An 18,784-nucleotide genomic window follows, 5' to 3' on the forward strand; every position below is an offset into this window, starting at 1 on the left:
CCTGACAGCGAAGTAGTGCTTCCTGATATCTAGCCTGAATCTACTGTCCGTCAACTTATGGCCGTTATTCCTCGTTACTCCCAGTAGTGCTTGGGGGAACAGGGACTCTCCTATTGCCTGTTGGTCCCCCTTGGCCAGTTTATAGATGGCCACCAGATCCCCCCTCAGCCTCCTCTTGTGGAGGCTGAACAGGTTCAGGTCTCGTAGCTTCTCCTTGTAGAGCCTGCCCTGCTGCCCCTTGATCATGCGGATGGCCCTCCTCTGGACCCTCTCCATGCTGTCCACATCCCTCCTGAAGTGCAGCGCCCAGAACTGGACGCAGTACTCCAGCTGCGACCTGACCAATGTCACATAGCGTGGAAGTATCACTTCCTTGGACCTGCTCGTGATGCATCTGTGGATGCATGACAAGGTACGGTTGGCCTTTCTGACTGCGTCCCCACAGTGTCGGCCCATGTTCATCTTGAAGTCAGTAATGACTCCCAAGATCCTTTTCTGCCTCTGTGCTGATGAGAAGGGAGCATTCTCAGATGTTCACTGTTTACTCAAGTGCCTCTAACTTATAATAGACAAGGTTCTTTAGCTAAATGTGGTATCTGTTATTAGACCAACTCAAATTGGTCAGATTTACCCAAAGAACCTTGTTTGGTTGGGTTATGTCCTAGACCAACACAGCTACAACCTACATCCCTCTGACTTATGATAGAAGCTTTCAGTTTTAGATCAGAGTCACTTCAGTATCGGATTCAAAGCTTAAGGAAGTCAGTCTTTGCATCAATTAACTTGTATTTTGGGTCCATAAAACTGCCATTTAAACTTTCCTGTCATCACAGTATTAGAAATGGTTCAGATTACTGAGAACTGAATAGCAGCCTGTACTAGCTCAAATAAGAACAAAACCTTGTCCTTTCAGCAACTCAGCCCATAACAGTGTGAAACTAACAAAACCTTTTTCCTTGCAAACCTGAGATGGAAAGTGTTCTGTCTGGAGAAGTGTGCAAGCAAAGCAGTATGTCTCTTGGTTCTTAGCTTGACAGAAAAGGATACTTTCTAAGTGAATACCTTAACCCAGGGGTTTTCAACCTTTTAAAATAAGTTTACCCCTGGCAGTCAGATGTGGAGTGGACTGGGGGTATAGGAGGGTGGCATGTGGCCAGATGCACAACGGCGGCAGTGCAGGGTGGTGGGTGGCTGCAGCAGCTGCAGCATGCAAGCTTCCCCTCCTCCCCACCGCACCATGGCTGGCTGGCTGGGCTGCACCTATGCGGCCTGCAGAGGGGCGCCGCTGCCTCACCCCCCCCCCTCTCCCCCCAGCCCTGCTTCTGGGAGGTGGCAGCGCAGGGTGGTGGGTGGTAGCAACCTGTTCTTGCCCATCTGCGCATACCCCCTAGGGCCTTCCCAAGTACCCCTGAGGCTATGGGTACCCCCAGTTGACAACTCCTGCCTTAAACTACAAGTTTCAGAGCTAGCCCAGCTGGTGCCTCCAGAATGCTGAGTTGAGCTCTTTCATTATTAGATGTGTGAGCCTTTGCTTTTCAAGCAATCACAAGTGCTCCAAACTTTGTTCATGAACAGAGTACCAAATGAAGAACAAAATCTTTTCTTTTGTATTTAGGTTAATAGATTCTTATGTGTCTTCCCCTATTTTCATTCATACATCTGTCTTATGAAAAAAAAATGTGAAGGACAAGGATTTCTCAGGTTGAATGTCTTGAATTTGAAAGCTTTACTAACTTTATTCCATCTACATAGTTGATTCAATAAAAGATATCAGCCTAAGAAATCCTTGCCCCTTACACAATTTCTGGACCATCACAGCTACAATATCACTCTTGCAATACCAGAGGAAAAAAGCATAAGAAGATGGTATGGGCTCATGTGATGCCAGTAGCTCTGATCTGAGCTTGCTAGTTCTTGACAAGTGTGTGAGAAAATCTTAAATGTACCATAGATGATTTATCTCAGTGCTTCTACTTACAGAATATAATATATCAGTATGTTGTATTTAAACATTATATGCATATTTGAAACATTGCAAAATACATACAACAGTATTCAAAGTATTCAAGACAGTATTTAAGACTTAACCAAGTCTGTTCTCTAGGACAGCAGTATCTGTACATCTCATGGCATGGTCCCCTGATGGAGAATACTTTGCAACAGCTGGAAAGGTAAGGAGAAAGAAGAATAATCAGATGAGCACTGAAGCCCCATGTGATCATCACATGATTGATTTAAAAAAAAACACAGAAATCCTGGACTGTATACAGAGCTGCATTTTTAGTTAAGCAAGCTTATTTAATTCCTAACTGTTGTAGTTTAATGATTTTATAAGAGATTTTTTACTTGACTTTAGGAAAAAGAGGTTCTTATCGATTATTTTAAAACTTACATAGCATCAATGAGATCCACATAAGTAAGCAAATTTTTTCACTTCAGTTTTAAAGAATGAAAGTAAAAAGTGCCAGACGAGTGCCCTGTGTACATTCAAATGGATGATCACAACTAAATTATGAATCATTTTTTGTGTACTGTTTTATTATTTACTGTCCCTCATACAGTCCTATTATGTTGCATAACATTTGGTAGTTTGTAACTGTATATTGAGTAGGTTACTAAAAATTCTTTAATTTACCAAGCACATTAGACTATAAATGGTATTAAATGACCTATCAGAAATGGTGGTGTTGCTATATTAACATTTCAGATGGGTTTTAACAAAACATGTCAGTGGATGTACACTGTCAAACTTATTTCATCAACATTTAAATTATACCTGTTAATCTTACTTATACTTGTTTTTTTTGCCCAGGATGATTGTCTCTTAAAGGTTTGGTATCCCATGACTGGTTGGAAGTCATCTCTTCTAGCACAAGAAAGAGAAGAAAAGAAAAAAAGTTCAGCACTTGTCCACTTTTCATTTGTTTATTTGGCACATCCTCGAGCTGTGACAGGATTTTCATGGCGTAACACTAGCAAGTATATGCCCAGGTTAGAAAGTTCCCATAAGACACTTTGGCTAAAATTAAAAAAAGAGGTATTCAGAATTAGGGTCTTAATGAAAACACAAGATTCCTTCAGAAGGGAGGGTTTGCAGCAGTGCCCATAAACTTTTTGGGGTTCTTTTCCTTTCAGGGCTCTAAATTTTAAGTTAGCATTGCAGCCACATACAATACAGTACAGTGATTATATGCAGACCACACACACACCCTACTATACTATACTATACTATACTATACTATACTATACTATACTATACTACAGACTGCAGTGGCTGGGTCATGGGTGAAAGAATGGAAGTGATCCAGACACCAAAGAAAGCGCTCTTCGGGGTACAAGAGGGGAGAAGGCTGCCTGGACAGCTAAGGAAAAGATGGCTACATGATGTAGTGTGAAACCTGCTGAAATTAAAATGTGGATGAAGGCAAACAACATATGGGAATGAATGAAGATAGTGGAGGCAGCCAAGGGCCTTTGTGGTCTATAGTGCCAAATAATTAATTTTTATTATTACTGTTGCACCCACATATGGTTCACTGGGGAATATAGGTGCTTAGTTTGTCTTACAGCGGCTACAATTAAAAATCTTCTGCTTTGTTTTTTATTGTGGCTATTGTTATTCTCATCAGCTATTGCAAAAAGAGCACAGTAACTACTTTAAAAATATGGATGAGGTTATACACTGTTCATTACTCATGCATATTTACTGTCAGAAGGTCCAGTTGAAACCTTTGTTTAAATTGTTACTAGTTTAAAAAATAATATTTTAAATAGTTTTATAAATGGTTATAAAACTATTCTCTTTAAAATGTTACTTTTTAAGCTGGGCAGAAATCGTAGGATTAGTAGGTTAAAAATTCGTTTTCACTTCTTGAATAATGCAGTATACATGGTCATACTTGACCCAGTCAGAAAAACAGATAATTATAAATAGATTTTTGCTACAATATGATAATTATTTAATTTATTCATATTGCTGTCAGTGTGTTTTTGTTGGTAATCTGTAGTTTAGCATTAGTTACCAAGTTAAAAATGTTTCTGCTGTTCCAAAACCCTGCATGAAGCAAACATAAACTACCTAATATTTGTATGTTTTCATAATTCTGTTGTGTAATTGCACTTCAGTTGGTTATGTGAGATAATCCTGCTGTGTGTGTCTTCAGGGGGTCTGTCTGTAATGTGTTACTTACTTCATGCCATGATGGCATATGTCGGCTCTGGGCAGAGACTTTGTTGCCAGAAGATAGTCTTCTGGGTGAGCAGATCTGTGAAACTACCACTTCTAGCATCAGCAGCAGCAGCCTTTCTCAATCTGGAAGGCAAAAAGACAGGATTCAGCATGCTCTAGAGGTATCATTAAATACTTGCTTTAACAATTGTTTTAAACTGTAATCATTTTGAAGTTTACGGTGTGTAAAGTCTTATATGATTTAGAACCCAAAACCACATGCTGTTTACTTTCTACAAGCGTAGTCAGGTCAGATGATAGCTGTCTAAATTATTTCATCCTCTTTTGACATTTACAGTATATCCATCTCAGAAGTAAGAGAGAGATCTTAATTTGCCAACCTTGTCTGTCTTGGGTGTTCTGTGCACAAAATACAGAATCTACTTGTTGATTAGCTAAGTAGAATCATAGGAGGAGGAGGAGGCATTGTTAAATACTGATCAATAAGTGGTGGTTTCATTCTGGTTGGAGAATTAGAATCCATACTTACAGAACTACCACAAGAACCAAGAAGTTAAACATTTTTCTTGACTCAGTTAAGAAAACATGTTAGTATATAGGTGAATTCTTTTTAAAAAATCCTGCTAATTTTGTTTCAAGTTTTGTTTGTTTCCCCCAACTCTCTCCAAATAAAATGTATGTCATCAATAAAAATGTTTTCTTCTTTTCTCTTAATGATCTGATATGAAAAATGCCTTTGCAAAGTTGGCATTGTAGATTTTGTTAGTTTTAACGATAACTGCTTCAAATTAGGTCACAGAAAAGACTAGACCAAACTCTAAAACTCATTCTAATCCATGAAAATCAGAACATATCCTTTCTTCTATATCACACCAGCAACCGGCATACACTGCGGCATACCAGGTCCTTAGTACAGGAGCCCGTGGTGTCATGATTTATATTGTGTAACTGTTCTGAAAGTTAAAGAATCAAGGTGTAACATTATATCCAATAGTAAAAACAAAAATATAATCCCAAACTATATTTAAAAATCTTGCCTCTGGAAAGTCTTTGGCTCTGTACTGTATCAGACTAATAGCTGTGGTAGACAACCGCTTTCAGAATAAGCCGTGTTTACTGTGTGAGTGGGCAAATGCTGTGCAGCTGTGCCTTTGTGCAAATGCTATTGCTTAAAATAATTGGTTTTGGTAAGAGCAGAAATTTGAAATCTTTGAACTTGGCTTTGATCAGGGAAAAAGATGTATGCAAGTCTTAAGAAACTCAAACAACCTTCAGTCAAAGTCTTCATGCCTTTATGTTAAAGGATACTGTTAAAGCTTTAGGCTTTACAAAGATATATTCTCATGAATCCACTTAATGATACATCATTTCATTTTTGGATTTCTCAGTTTTAGATTTAAAAAAAATAATATTTCTTCTGTCTCTTAACTACTTTAGACAATTCACCACTTGAAAAACATGAGAAAGGGACAAAGAAGGTCTTCAGTCCTTGTTACCCACACAGAATTATTACCTGATCAGCAAGGCACACATGAAGTTCAGCGTCACATTTCACATCATGCTAATGCACTCTGTCACTTTCATATAGCAACAAGCATCAACCCTAACACAGGTGAAATGCAACCTAGTTCTTTAAAATATTTGTGTATTGTCTAAAATAGAAATACCAGTGAAATGGGTTATGTGGAGTGCTCATTTCCTTTGTTTACTTGAATCTGTGCATTGTTATGCTGATGTTATTTCACAAGTCCTTAGTTACCATAGAGCAGCGGTTCCCAAACTTGGGATCGGAACCCTGATCTGAGGTTTTTAGTTCCACAGAAATTCAGTAAAAAAGTTGGGCTTAAGACAGAAGTTGGGGTGCAGGTTGACTAGAAGTGGAGTCTTGAGCCTGGAAAAGACTATGCTAAATTCCCCAAAATAAACAGATCCTGTCCCAACATCCCTTCTCAACAATGCCACCTTTTTTTTTTTTTTTAAAAATGAAAAACACCTTCAGGTAATATTTGTAGATAAAAGTAAACAAAAATTCTGCAAGCTAAAATTCAAATATGTTCTGCTTTTATATTCCTTTCTTTCTTTCTTTTCTGATTCCCTTTGATATTGTGAGGGGCATTTAATAGCCCCATTTAGATATCATGATGGTAGATATCTTTCAGGGAATCTGCACAAAGCTTAATCATTTGCTTGCGTGGCATTGTGGTCTAGAGAGTTATTGGCATTAGATATGGAAAAGAGTTGTACTAGTTCTGGTCTTTAAGTTTGAAATTTTTATTTGCTGTGACTTGTAGCACTTATTGTGCTGTGTTTGTAAGGTGCAAAGACTAATTATCCTATATATGGAATACCTGCATTTTGGGTGGCATAGATTGAAAAATATCTTAAAAAGTTAAAAAAAAAAAAACCCAACACTCTGAATCTCCTAATGCTTCCAGCAAGATTTGTTAAGTAAGAGAATTGTAGGGTTATATCATTGTGTATCAGATTTACAAAACTCAAGTGCCTAAAGTAGTGACATAAATAGTTTATCAAATGCCTGTGTTATTCTTGCCAAGAGTTAAAAAAAGTATACTTTGTTATTTAAGCCATCCTTAATTCTCTCCCAAAAATCTTTGTTCCACACTAACAAAATAGAAACCTAAAACAAAATTATTTTGGGACAAAATTATATATTATAAATTAAAGAAGCATACCAATTGTCAAGTGTAAGTTAATATATGTGTATGCATATGTGCACATATATGTGTGTGTATGTATATATGTATGTATACATTTATCTACTGATGGTAAAATAAGCTTTTTAAAATTGAACTGCATCTATATCACTACCCTGAAAGCTTCAACAGCCACTGCATATATGTTACTGAAGAAGTCAGTTGATAAGTATATGAACTGAATATTTGTGTCCCTTAAAATAAATATTTATATATGAACTTGAACAGAAATGCTTTGAAAAATAAAACAATCAATTAAGAGTTATGTAATGATTAGTACCTGCTACTGTGAGAGACATGATAAGAATTTTATGTGGGCAGCCTAAGATTTACTGTGCATGTTTTGAATTATATAACTGATTACTTACGTTATTTTCCTTTAAAAATGTAATCCTTATGGACTAAGGATTATTGTTTGTGAAATTAAGTTGAATTTCCAGCTTCATCATAAAAGAACCCATTTCCATTAGTGTCTCATAAATTGTCATGTTTTGTATGTGTATAATAATATTTTGCATGTGCGTATATGTATGTGGTCTGTTCTTGGTCACAAGGATAAATAATTAAGGCCATGTGTTATGTGGCTAATTTAAATTTGGGTTTAGTGTGTTGTTTTGTGTGTTAGCTGGATTTAAATTAAATGTTAGATTTTCTTTCTATAGATATTCCATCAGTCTTGGCTGGAACAGCTTTTAATTTAGATGAAGGAAATGGAGGCTTTGTGGTTCATTGGCTGAATAATAAAGAATTCCACTTCACATCTTCAATTGAAGTATTTATGCAACATCTAAGAAAACTTTCTGAACAACAACTGGAAGAAGATATTGATGATGAAGAGGAAGAGGAAATGGAAGAAAAAGAGAGAGGTTTACATATGAAACTAGATCATGGTTGGTAATCAGGTTTTTTTTTCCATGTCTTCCTTTGAATTATGCAAATAATATATGTGTAATAGAGGTGCACTGATAAAAGGAAAATTGACATTATTGGCAATTAGCTTTTTTTGGCCAATTTGGCTGATAATGTCACTGATAAATGTCGTGTGAATGTGCACAGCCACAGCATGCACACAGCCAGGAATACAGCCCAGCAGGTTGGGGAGCAGCGTCCAGCCAGTAAGTCTGGGGAGGTGAACAGGGATGGGGGGGATGACAGAAGCATGAGGGGAGTGATTGGGGCCCCCATGGTGAAGAAGGGGCTGGGGCTGGGGCAGGTACTACATAGCTGAGGTGGAGTAGGGCACAGGGCAAAACCACAGGCTGCTCAGCCAGGGCTGGTTGGAGGGAGGGGTGGCAGCTCCCACTGCTGTGCATACCCCTGGTGGAGGTATTGAGGGCAGGTGCCCCCCAGGATTTGTGTGCAGGGTAAGGGCAGGCTGCCTGCTGTCGGCTCAGAGCCGGCCTTTTTCTGGTGGTGGGCCCGCGCTCACGGTGGGGCAGGGAGGGTGATGGTGATACGGGGAGGAAGGAGCCCCCTCCTAGCACCACCACCGACTCCACCGGTGCCCCAGCCTGCCCCAAGTACAACCACAGCCCAGCTCCCTGCCAGGAAGAGGCCAACACAGTCCCTGGCCCCCAAGCTCACAGTGGGCAACCCGCTTTCTCCCCACACACAAATCTGGGGTGCATGTGACCCCCTGTGACTCCTCCAGGGGGCACTCTGCCCCACCACAGCTGGGCAGCACCTGCCCCAGCCCCTCCCTCACTGTGGGGGCCTTGATCTGGGGGCCACGCCCCTTCCCTCCATGCCCCCACAGACTTACCAGCAGCTTTCTGAGCTGCTGGGCTGCATATCGGCTATCGGATTGGTATTGTCCGATATGGCTGGTTAATAATCAGCCATCAGTATCAGCCAAAAAATCTTTACAGTGCACCCCTAATATGTAACGTTATTTACATATAATATATACATTTATACTTGAGATTTTATATGCTGGAGCCTGCAACCACTATTCTGCACAACAAGCTAATACACTGAATGTATCTAATGCTCCCTCTGTAGAAGATGTGATATACAAGAGAATGGTGGTCTGAGGGAAAGGTTGGTCTATAAACTGAAAACCTATATTTTACATTAGGGAAGACCAAAGACTATTGCATGTCTGTTTACTTATTTGTAGTTGCTTATTCTGTCTTTTGCATTCTTTTTGGAGCCTCCTTGGGGAAATTATATACATTTAAACTGTGCTCTTTTGGAAGAATCTGCCCATCTAAATTAAATAATCTACCTAATGTTATTAACAAAAGTTGGCTTTCTTCCCTTTCATGGAAAGTGGCATTACAGACAGTAAGAAAAGGTTAATCATTTTGGGTCAGTACCTCTGCTAGATTTAAGGGAGCCACATTTCAAATATCAAGAAAACAAAATGAAAGAGGCTGAGATGGCAATCAGTGTCTGAACTGGTTTCCTTCAGATTGTGGCTACAACCCCCACCTGTTGTGATGGACCCAGCTAGCTTTTCATCTTTCATTAAAAATATTAAAACTTTACACTCTTCCTCCTTCTCTTCTGCTTTTTTCTCTTCTGTGTCCATCAGTGCATGACGTAATGGGAGCATGCCAGTAAACTTCTGCATTGCCATTCACTGACTTTCAAGCAATAAAGCCACAAATGTCAGCCAGTTGTTTGCTGAAATGTCCATGGTGTTGAGTTGTTCCAAAAATCTAACTACTCACTGTGGCTGAAAACAATCCTTGAAATTTCTGAACAAGTTAGTCTTTTAATGTGCCATCCTGCCCAGCCTTCCACCTGCAAACTAACTATGTCTTGCTAATCTCTGAAATGCAAAGCCAGAGTTACTGATAAGTTGCCTCAGTATGAAGACAGCCTGAAACAATATGTGGGGAAGGGCCGGGGGTTGTATATAGCAAAGTGCCCTAGTATAGTTGGTTGGTCTAATAAAATATATCAGATCTACCCAAAGAACCTTGTCTGCCTACATTTCTAGACCAACACAGCTACAACCAACACCCAAATATAGCTGAGATTGTGTGATTTTTTTTTTGGAGACTGTGTTAAGCCAGGCATGGTTTCAGGCCAGGCATTATGTTTTAGGCAACATTGAACCAACAGACTTTTTAGTGCTGCTCAACAGCAATAAATTCAGCACTGTAGTAGTTCTTCACTTAGACTTAAGAAATGTGAGTCAGAGTGTACTGCAGTACTTTACAGATATTCTGAAAGGTTAGGAAGCACCATAATGTAGAACAAGGGGTTAGCCACCCTTTAGCAACAGCAGGCCTAATTAATGCAGCTCAGTCCAAAGGCTTGGTAGGCTGGAGTATGCTATTTACTTCTATCTACTTTTTAAGGTTTTTTTTTTTATGCTATAGATGAAACTAATGGGGAAAAATGACAAATTCTAAAACAAGAAACATTTGTTTCAGAGTCAGGTAAGTTTGTTTAGTGGCAACAAACTGCTGACAACAAGCAGATTTTTCTGAGCAAGGGCATCAGTGTAATACTTAAGGGCAATGCAATTCCTACACTGTACACACACGTTGTTTTTCTTATCACTCATAAAATACTGCACATTTTATCATAGTCACTTTGCCTTAAACAACTATAATAATTTTAGGACTAGGATCAAGCTTGTAGTGTCGGAATAAAAAAGAAATGTTGGTATAGTTGATCAGAGTAATCTCTGTATCTTGTCAGAGAGGATTTATTTACTTTCTTAAATGCATAGATTTTGTATAGTACAATTAATATTATATGTTGCTTTAGTGCCTGGTAGTTCCAGTCAAGAACCAGCACCTTATTGTGTGTGGTAGGCACTGTAACAGGCACAGAACAAAAGATTGTTCCTGCTTTTAAGGCAGACATAGTTCTTTGGGTAGATCTTTTATCAGATCAACTAAATAGTTGGAAAAAAAATTTTTTCCAAGCTTTCAAGCACAAACACCCTTTTTCAGGCATAGAGAAATTCTGTTGGTGTTTGTGTGTTCTCCTGGGTAGAATGGAAGCCAATATGCAGAATGCAGGTCTGTGAAAATGCAGATGCCTGGCAGTGAGGATCTGAGAGAACGAGAGACAATAGGTGAGAGGTGGGGGGCAGGAGGAATGTAGAACTGGTGATAGAATATAGCTGGTAAAATGCAGACAGGTTACCTGGGGTTATCAGATGGCAAGCAGGCTATAATGTAAGTGTCTATGTTTAGTCCATGGTTTTTTGTATTCAGTAGTCTTACGAAGTGAAGTTCATAGGCTTGTCTATGAAAGGTATTTTTTAAATATCCTTTGAGGATTAGAACTGAGAGATTGGAGAGAGAGTGGTTGTCTTGGGAGAAGTGTGCAAGGTAGGACAGGTCATGGGATAGGTAGTTGGGTATTTTTGTCTTTGATAGATTTTCAGTGTGCATTCATTCTGGTATGCAGTTGTTTTGTTTCTCCTACATATTTTCCATCAGGGCATTTAGTGCACTGGATGTGATATATTACATTTCTAGAGGTGCAGATGTAAGATCCAGGAATGGTGATGGATCTGTTGTTGAGTGTTGTTGCTGCGGCAGTATTAGAGATAGGTTGGCAGGTTTTACATCTTTTGTCCCGGCATGGTCTGGATCCATTCAGTATGCTGTGGACCATAGGAAGCATGCTTCTGGTTATGAGGTTGGTCATGGTGTGGTGCTTGTTTAAAGGCAAGGATGGTGGTTCCGGGAAGATCTCTTTGAGAATTGGGTCTTCCTCTAGTTTGGGCTACAATTGTTTGAGGATTTTTCTTATAGGTTCCAGGGAAGGATGGTTGGTATGTCTTAACCAATCGTGTGCAATTCGTGGGGATTTTCTTTTTGTACTGCAGCAATTCTTCATGTGGTATCCAGGTGGCTCTTTCAAAAGTACAGTCAATGTAAAACCTGCCAACACATCTCCAGCATTCCCACAATAACTATGCCCTGCAACAGAAACATTGTCATTCTTGGATCATAGACCCACATTTTGCATATCGGCTTCCATTCTACCCAGGAGAGCACACAAACACCAACAGGCTCTCCGTATGCCTGAAGAAGGGTGTTTGTGCTAGGGTGGCCATCATAGAGGACATTCCAGTTTTCTGCTACTCTGTCCTCTTTTGACACGAAACCTGATGCCTTTATGTCCTCTATTTTTCTCTTGAAGTTTTTGTATGAATAGAGGAGAGAGGACAACCAAACTGTCCTCTATGAAGGCCACCCTAGTTTGTGCCCAAAAGCTTGCAAAGAACAATTTTTCCAACTGTTTAGGTGGTCTAAAAAAGGATACCACATCTACCCAAAGAACCATGTCTGCCTATGTCTTGAGACCACCATGGGTACAACCAACAGCCTTTCCTACTTTTAATGTATGCAAGGCCTTGTCATCATCTGTTATTTTGAATACAAACTGTGACAGAAGTCATGTTTGCTGCAGTATAACATGGTTTATGTATTTCTTGTCTGTTTTAGAAATGTCTATAGATAGAGAATCAGAGACAGGTACTGGTACAGGCTCTTCAGAACATGAAGAAGGAGAAAGAGAGGGGAGCCCCAAAACCTCTTCTTTAGCCGGCCCACGAATGCCGCTTCCAACAGTTCTGTTAGATCGGAAAATTGAAATGCTTCTTACTGAGTGGAACAGGAATCCAGATATGCTTTTTACTATCCACCCTATTGATGGTACCTTTTTAGTGTGGCATGTGAAATATTTGGATGAATACAATCCAGGCATTTTCAGACAAGTTCAGGTACAGTGTTGTGGAAAGCTTCATATTTTTTTTGTCTCATCTGAACAGATATTCATTGTATATTTGCTATTAAACATGTATTTATCTGAATTTAGTAATACTTTCTCAGCAAAAATGTATTATAATTTATGATAGGTTTGTGTTTCATATAAGCTAGATTTTAATTAATCTTTTCACTGTTTTATACCCTATTTTAGGTTTCATTTTCTTCTCGGATTCCTGTTGCATTTCCATCGGGAGATGCTAGTTCCCTCAGTAAAAACATCATGATGTATGCTTGTCCTACCACTGCAAAAGATATCAATAATACTGTGCATCAGAAAACAATGAGCATTCCAAATAAGACTCTAGAAGTTAATGAACCAAGTTCTGCTCAGGATCCCACAAATGTGAATATAATTTCTCCTATAGTAATGATGGTTTCCAAACATATAGATGGATCCCTAAACCAGTGGGCAGTTACTTTTGCCGACAAATCTGCTTTTACCACCGTGCTTACTGTATCTCATAAATTTAGATACTGTGGTCACCGATTTCATCTCAATGACCTGGCTTGCCATTCTGTTTTACCACTGCTGCTAACATCTTCTCATCACAATGCACTTTTAACTCCTGAATTAGACCATTCATGGGACTCAGATAAATTTAGCAAAATAATGGATCCTGTTAAGCATTTGAAAGGTTCTTCTAGGCAGCAACTTAGAAATGCAGCAACACGTACGTTCCATGATCCAAATGCAATATATAGTGAGCTGATTTTATGGCGTGTAGACCCCATAGGACCTTTGTCGTACACTGGAGGAGTATCTGAATTGGCTCGAATTAACTCACTTCATACCTCAGCCTTCTCTAATGTGGCCTGGCTTCCAACTCTTATTCCTAGCTATTGTCTTGGTGAGTGTTTCTGTCTTTTTTTTTTTTCGTGCAACACTTAATATTGGACTTACAAATATAACCTATTTAAATGAAATCATTGGGATATATTTATTGCAGTTTGTCCTTACCATTAGGCAAAACAAACTCCCTTGTATTTTATTAATACATTTTTTCTTTTTTTAACATATCACTTAATTAAAACTATGTGTTTGAATTTGAATTGCAACTATTGAAGATAACTTTTATTATGGGAAATTTAAATGTTTTTATGAATGATTGTAGGGGAGTTTCATTATTATTACAGCTGATACAATATCTCCCATTGTCCTTTGAAGAAAATTTACTTTTACTGTGAAATAATTTTCACAAGCTCTTGCTTTGAGTAGCATAAATTCATGAAAGAATTAGCATCTGGTTTGTTCAGTGATTAACCTTTTTTTATTTTTTACATAATAAGCAATGCAATAAGAACGTAGTTCCAAAAGTGATTTAGTATATATGCTAGAAAGCCAGTATATCTTAATCATTTTCCTAATTTATAAAGAATATTTTAAACCTGAGGCTTAAATCTGCTGCACTCTTCCATTTCTATGTTGGTTTCTTCCATCTGGAAACTCTCATGCATTATGGAAGTCCTTCTGGTGGCCTGTCCTTTACAGAAGCCTGCTCATAAACCTGTGTGATTTTGATAAATAGACATAGTGTGCTTACAGGTGTTATACAAAAAACAAAAATGCCAAGCCCAACACATGCCCAGAACAGGCATTGTGTTAGTTGGACCTGGCTAGCCCAACATCTGTATAGATCAGGCACTTTAGTGGGGCACTTTTTGCACTTTTATCTAATAGCTGATTGAATCAGCTTTAGCTATACCCTCCAAAAAGCCCTAGTGAAGTGCCCAAGCTATACAGACTCTACAGAACCAGGTCCAATTAATGTGCTGATTTCTTTTTGGGGGGAAGGAGGGTTTGTTTGTTTAACGTCTGTAAGCAGCCCATGGCTTTTTAATGCTGAAGCCTCAAGATTTTTGTGCAGGCAGAGAATAGGATAAGCATTCGATTAATCAAGTTTAGTAATATACTGTGCTACCTTCTAAAAACAATTTTCAAAGTAAGCTTTTAATTGCTGAACTAAGGTGTTAATTAAAGATAAATTCAGCCACTGCATTGTAATACTGCCATCACTAAAATTTAAAGGAGTACTCTTATTTAAGTGCTTTTTGGTCTTTTGGAGTCTAAGATTCTCTCTTCCTCTCTCTTCTCAGTTTTCAAGACTACAAAAATGACCTGAAAATACCAGTAAAATCTTCACTATTTTGTAGTATTTTTATGTTACAGGTTTCTGTCTTCCCCTCCAAAAAAAAAAAAAGTTCAGTTTTCAACACATTCTTTACAATAGATCAGGCGTATCAAACTCATCTGATTCTGTAGGCTGGATGAGTAGCTTAGGGCTAGTCTTCAAGCCCTGTATATCACAGGCAGCACATATCCTGGGCTGGCCCTGCATTCTATATGCAATGCACGTCCTGAGATTGGACCCGTGTGCAGCATGCAGGGCGAGGACAGGGGCCAGTGTGCGCTGCATGTGACGTGGACCAGAGTTGACGAACATCCGTAAATTTATGAAGAGTTAAAAAAAAAAAAAAACCAAGAAAGGTTCAAAATGCTGGTTCATAAAGTCTGAAGTCTGTTTTAAAAAAAAAAAGGTGTGGGGAGGAGGAGGGATTATCCATTAAAAAAAAAACAACTAAGGAAGCATAAACTTGATTGAAGACCTGTTGTTGGAATGAGGCAAATGTTGATTTGAGTGGCAGAGCAGAGCAATATCACCTTGGGTGCAGACAGAAACAACAATTTTCACCCAGTCTGGCAACAGAAAGCAGTTATAGCTGTGACCAAACACTGCTGCACAGCTGCAGACATCTTAAAAAATCGCCAAACAAGTGAAAATCCAACCCCTCATTGCATGAGGTATCGGATGAAGACGTTTCAAGTGGAGGTGCACTGATACTTCAGTCCAATATCAGATTGGTACCAATATAAATTGGTGGTCTCAGAAATCAGCTCAATGTGGCCAATTATTTGGCCAATAAATGCCCATGCGTGCGCACAGCCACAGCGCAGCACATAGGCAGCGAGGAGCACAGCCCAGCAGCATGGTCTGTTGTGGTGAAAGGGGGGGGAAAATGGGCGTGGAGGGGCAATCAATGCCTCCCCGCCCCGTGGAGGGAAGAAGGGAGGAGGTAGGGGCAGGCGCTGCCCAGCCAGGGTGGGGCAAGGCAAGGCGTGGGACAGCCATGGCTTGTCCACAGGGAGAGTGGCTCCCACCACTGTGTGTACCCCGGGAGGACATGGGGTGAGTGTGTGCCCTCAGATCTGCGTGGGGCAAGGTGGGTGGACTGTAGCTGCAGGTTGGAGCCATGGGTGTCCCGGGCTCCTCTCAGTGGTGGCTGGGCTCAGGATGGGAGGTGGCGGTGCTGGGAGGGGGGCTTTGAAGGGGGCTCCAGCCACCCCAAATAGTGCCGTATCCTCCCCATAGCCCCCTCCTAGCGCTACCACTGTATGCCCAGTGCAGCCCCAGCTCAAAGCCCCACATCCACCCATGTGCCAGGTGAAATTTGGGGTGGCTGCAACTCCCTCTGTAGCCCCCTGCCCAGCTGCCACCTGTCCTGAGTCCAGCTCCCGCTGAGAAGAGCCCAGCATAGCCCCGACTGCAGCCAGCCCGCCCACCAGGCACTGGGCATAACCAGGGGCACATGCCCCCTCCCTCCCTCCCGGGCTGCAAGTGGTTGAGGGAGCCACCCCCGCCCCCAACAAGCCATGACTCAGTCCTGCGTTCTGCCTTTCCCCCATCCCATTCTGAAGGGAGGGAGCACTGGCAGAGAGCCATGGACATTGCTGTGGGAACCTGGCTGCAGGCTCCCAGCCCGCAGCTAGATTCTCCTCCCCACTTGAACCAAGAGTGAACTTCTGTTTGGTCTGGGATAGCATCACTCAAACTGCTTTGCAGAAAACGTTCTGAGTTATAGCTGGAAGATGCACTTCTGTCTGCACCCCTTGTGTCTGATCTGTAGTGTAGCTTGATGCCCTGCAAGCAGCCACCTGCTGTTGTGTCCTGTCAGCCTCACCTCAAAGATAGGCAGGGCTGTGTGGCTCTGGGCTCTTTGAGGCACTGGGCAGTACGGGAAAGGGCACGGTGGGGCAAGATGAAGGTGTGGGGCTAGGAGCTAGATTTTAAAAGTTGGTAGTAAATCCCTAAATTTGAACCCAGCCCATGTTAGTGTCATCCAGGGTCTGGCAGAGGGGGTTATATTTTTATTATGTACAACATATCAATAAAAACATGTTAGTAAAAAAAAAAAAGGAAAGAGGATCCACTCAGTAAAAAGCTTGCAGATTGGCATATGGGTCATGCGCCAAATGATAGGGCTGGATCTGGCCTGTGGGCTGGATCTTTGATACTTCTGCCTTTGATATATTAATAATGGATCCTAATTTTTTCGGGAGAACTCATTTTTTTCAAGAGTTTGAGATAAGTAGATTTTTTTTTTTTAATCTCAGAATTTCAAAAACATACTAAAATCTCTCTCCAAATTCCAATTTCTATGCCACTATAATTAAGTCATGACTTAATGGGTGTCTTTATATGTGCAGGGAGGGCACAGAGTTATTTAGAGCAGCTGGCTGGAGTTGCTGTAATTAAAATGTCCGAAGCATCTTGTATTCAAAATGGCAGCAGGAGCACTTTAGAGCTCATTTGATGAGCTTTTGTTAAAAGTGCCCCTGCCACCATTCTGAAACATGGGGACATTGAATATACATGACATAAGGGCTGCTGGAGCCTTCTAATTAGAAAGCTCCAGCAGTCTCGATTAATCAAGTCTGCTGCTACCTGTTCTAATTAGAATGAGTCAGAGCAGACATCGGGCACATATATAGGTGCCAAATTAGGCCTAACATAAAAAGTAAAGCTGAATTTTTTTTTTAACTTAACAAACCCCTGGCATCAGACGTATTTTATAGATTACATGAAGGCACAAAGTGTAAGCATTTATCCCGCTTTCCATTGAAGGTCATTTGATATACCATGGATAATTTTGTCCTTTCTCTTTTATATCAGTACTTCTAACAATAGGAGGCCATATTTATTTGTTTTCTTGTTTCATTATATTGTTGAAGGTCCAAGTAATACCTATTCATCTTTACACATGAGAAGGGACTTATCTAAAGCAATACACTTATAATTACTAGTTCTGCTCAATTTGTTGAACTATATATATAAATAAATTCATCATCAAAAATAAAATAGGAAATGAGGTTATTTCAGATTCAAAACTTTATCACGGTGTTTTAACTGTTTACTTATTCCTACTATTAAATAATCTATTTTATTATCTGAAGTCTGTTACTTTAAAAATATTATTTTTATGCAGTAAAATAGATTGCAATTGGTTATTCAATATTGTTTCAACAAATTATTGTCATAATCTGCTTTAATTCTAAAACTTGTGTTTGGTGTTTTGAATCAGGTACGTACTGCAATTCTGCTAGTGCTTGTTTTGTAGCATCAGATGGCAAAAACCTGAGGCTTTATCAAGCTGTAGTGGATGCACGAAAACTTCTAGATGAACTGTCTGACCCTGAATCTTCAGTAAGTTTATATAGATATTGATTGAGAGCCTTGAAATGGGAAAAACAAATCCAACTCTCATTCTGATATTTTCATTTCATTTTACTCACAAGGTTTTTGTGCAGTTATATGTATGGTATTTTAAACACCTTTAACTATTTGCATAATTTTAAGAAGCACACCCATACCCATCAATTCTGAAAAAATTCAGGCTTTAATACTAGTGTGAGGGGATTCAATAGCAACTAGGATTCCCCCAAGCGGTAATACCAGATGTGCTTGAAGAGGTAAATCCTCCTTTTTAACCCCAAGAAGAAGAGTAAAAGCATCTTAAGAAGCTAGTAGGATGGGGAGATCTTAGAGTTAATCAAGGGAATCTCTGGGGGGAGTTGATGGAGCTGCTGGGTAAGGGATTGCTAAGAATTAAGATTATCTCATATTCCCTCTGTTAGCTCCTTACCTCATCCTGTCTTTCTATTAACTCCAGTCATCCCTGGTCTTTCCTTAGGTCCTGCTCCCATTAGCACTTTTTATTGTCTTTATTTTTTTTTAATTCTCTTTATTCATTACAACTTCTGACAGAAAAGAATATGGACACATTCGTAGTATTTAATACTGGAGAAAAGACAGCATTATATTGAATCTCCTTCAAATAGAACTCCCATGCCAGAAGCA

General features: G+C 39.8%; 1 protein-coding gene across 4 annotated transcripts in view; it reads left to right on the forward strand.

The window, feature by feature from the left end:
• Positions 1 to 18,784, forward strand: part of DMXL2 (Dmx like 2) — a 103,596-nt gene that overhangs the window by 22,251 nt on the left and 62,561 nt on the right. For all 4 annotated transcript variants that reach the window (XM_090029867.1, XM_090029870.1, XM_090029869.1 and 1 more), the window contains exons 6-13: positions 2,105 to 2,171; positions 2,813 to 2,991; positions 4,164 to 4,350; positions 5,627 to 5,801; positions 7,566 to 7,793; positions 12,327 to 12,604; positions 12,802 to 13,498; positions 18,009 to 18,130. In XM_090029867.1, coding sequence (XP_089885993.1) covers positions 2,105 to 2,171; positions 2,813 to 2,991; positions 4,164 to 4,350; positions 5,627 to 5,801; positions 7,566 to 7,793; positions 12,327 to 12,604; positions 12,802 to 13,498; positions 18,009 to 18,130 — 1,933 coding nt within the window. The remainder of the gene's footprint in view (positions 1 to 2,104; positions 2,172 to 2,812; positions 2,992 to 4,163; positions 4,351 to 5,626; positions 5,802 to 7,565; positions 7,794 to 12,326; positions 12,605 to 12,801; positions 13,499 to 18,008; positions 18,131 to 18,784) is intronic.

This window comes from Crocodylus siamensis, chromosome 15 (assembly GCF_052110815.1).
Source record: "Crocodylus siamensis isolate JL-2025a chromosome 15, ASM5211081v1, whole genome shotgun sequence".
Taxonomy (NCBI): Eukaryota; Metazoa; Chordata; order Crocodylia; family Crocodylidae; genus Crocodylus; species Crocodylus siamensis.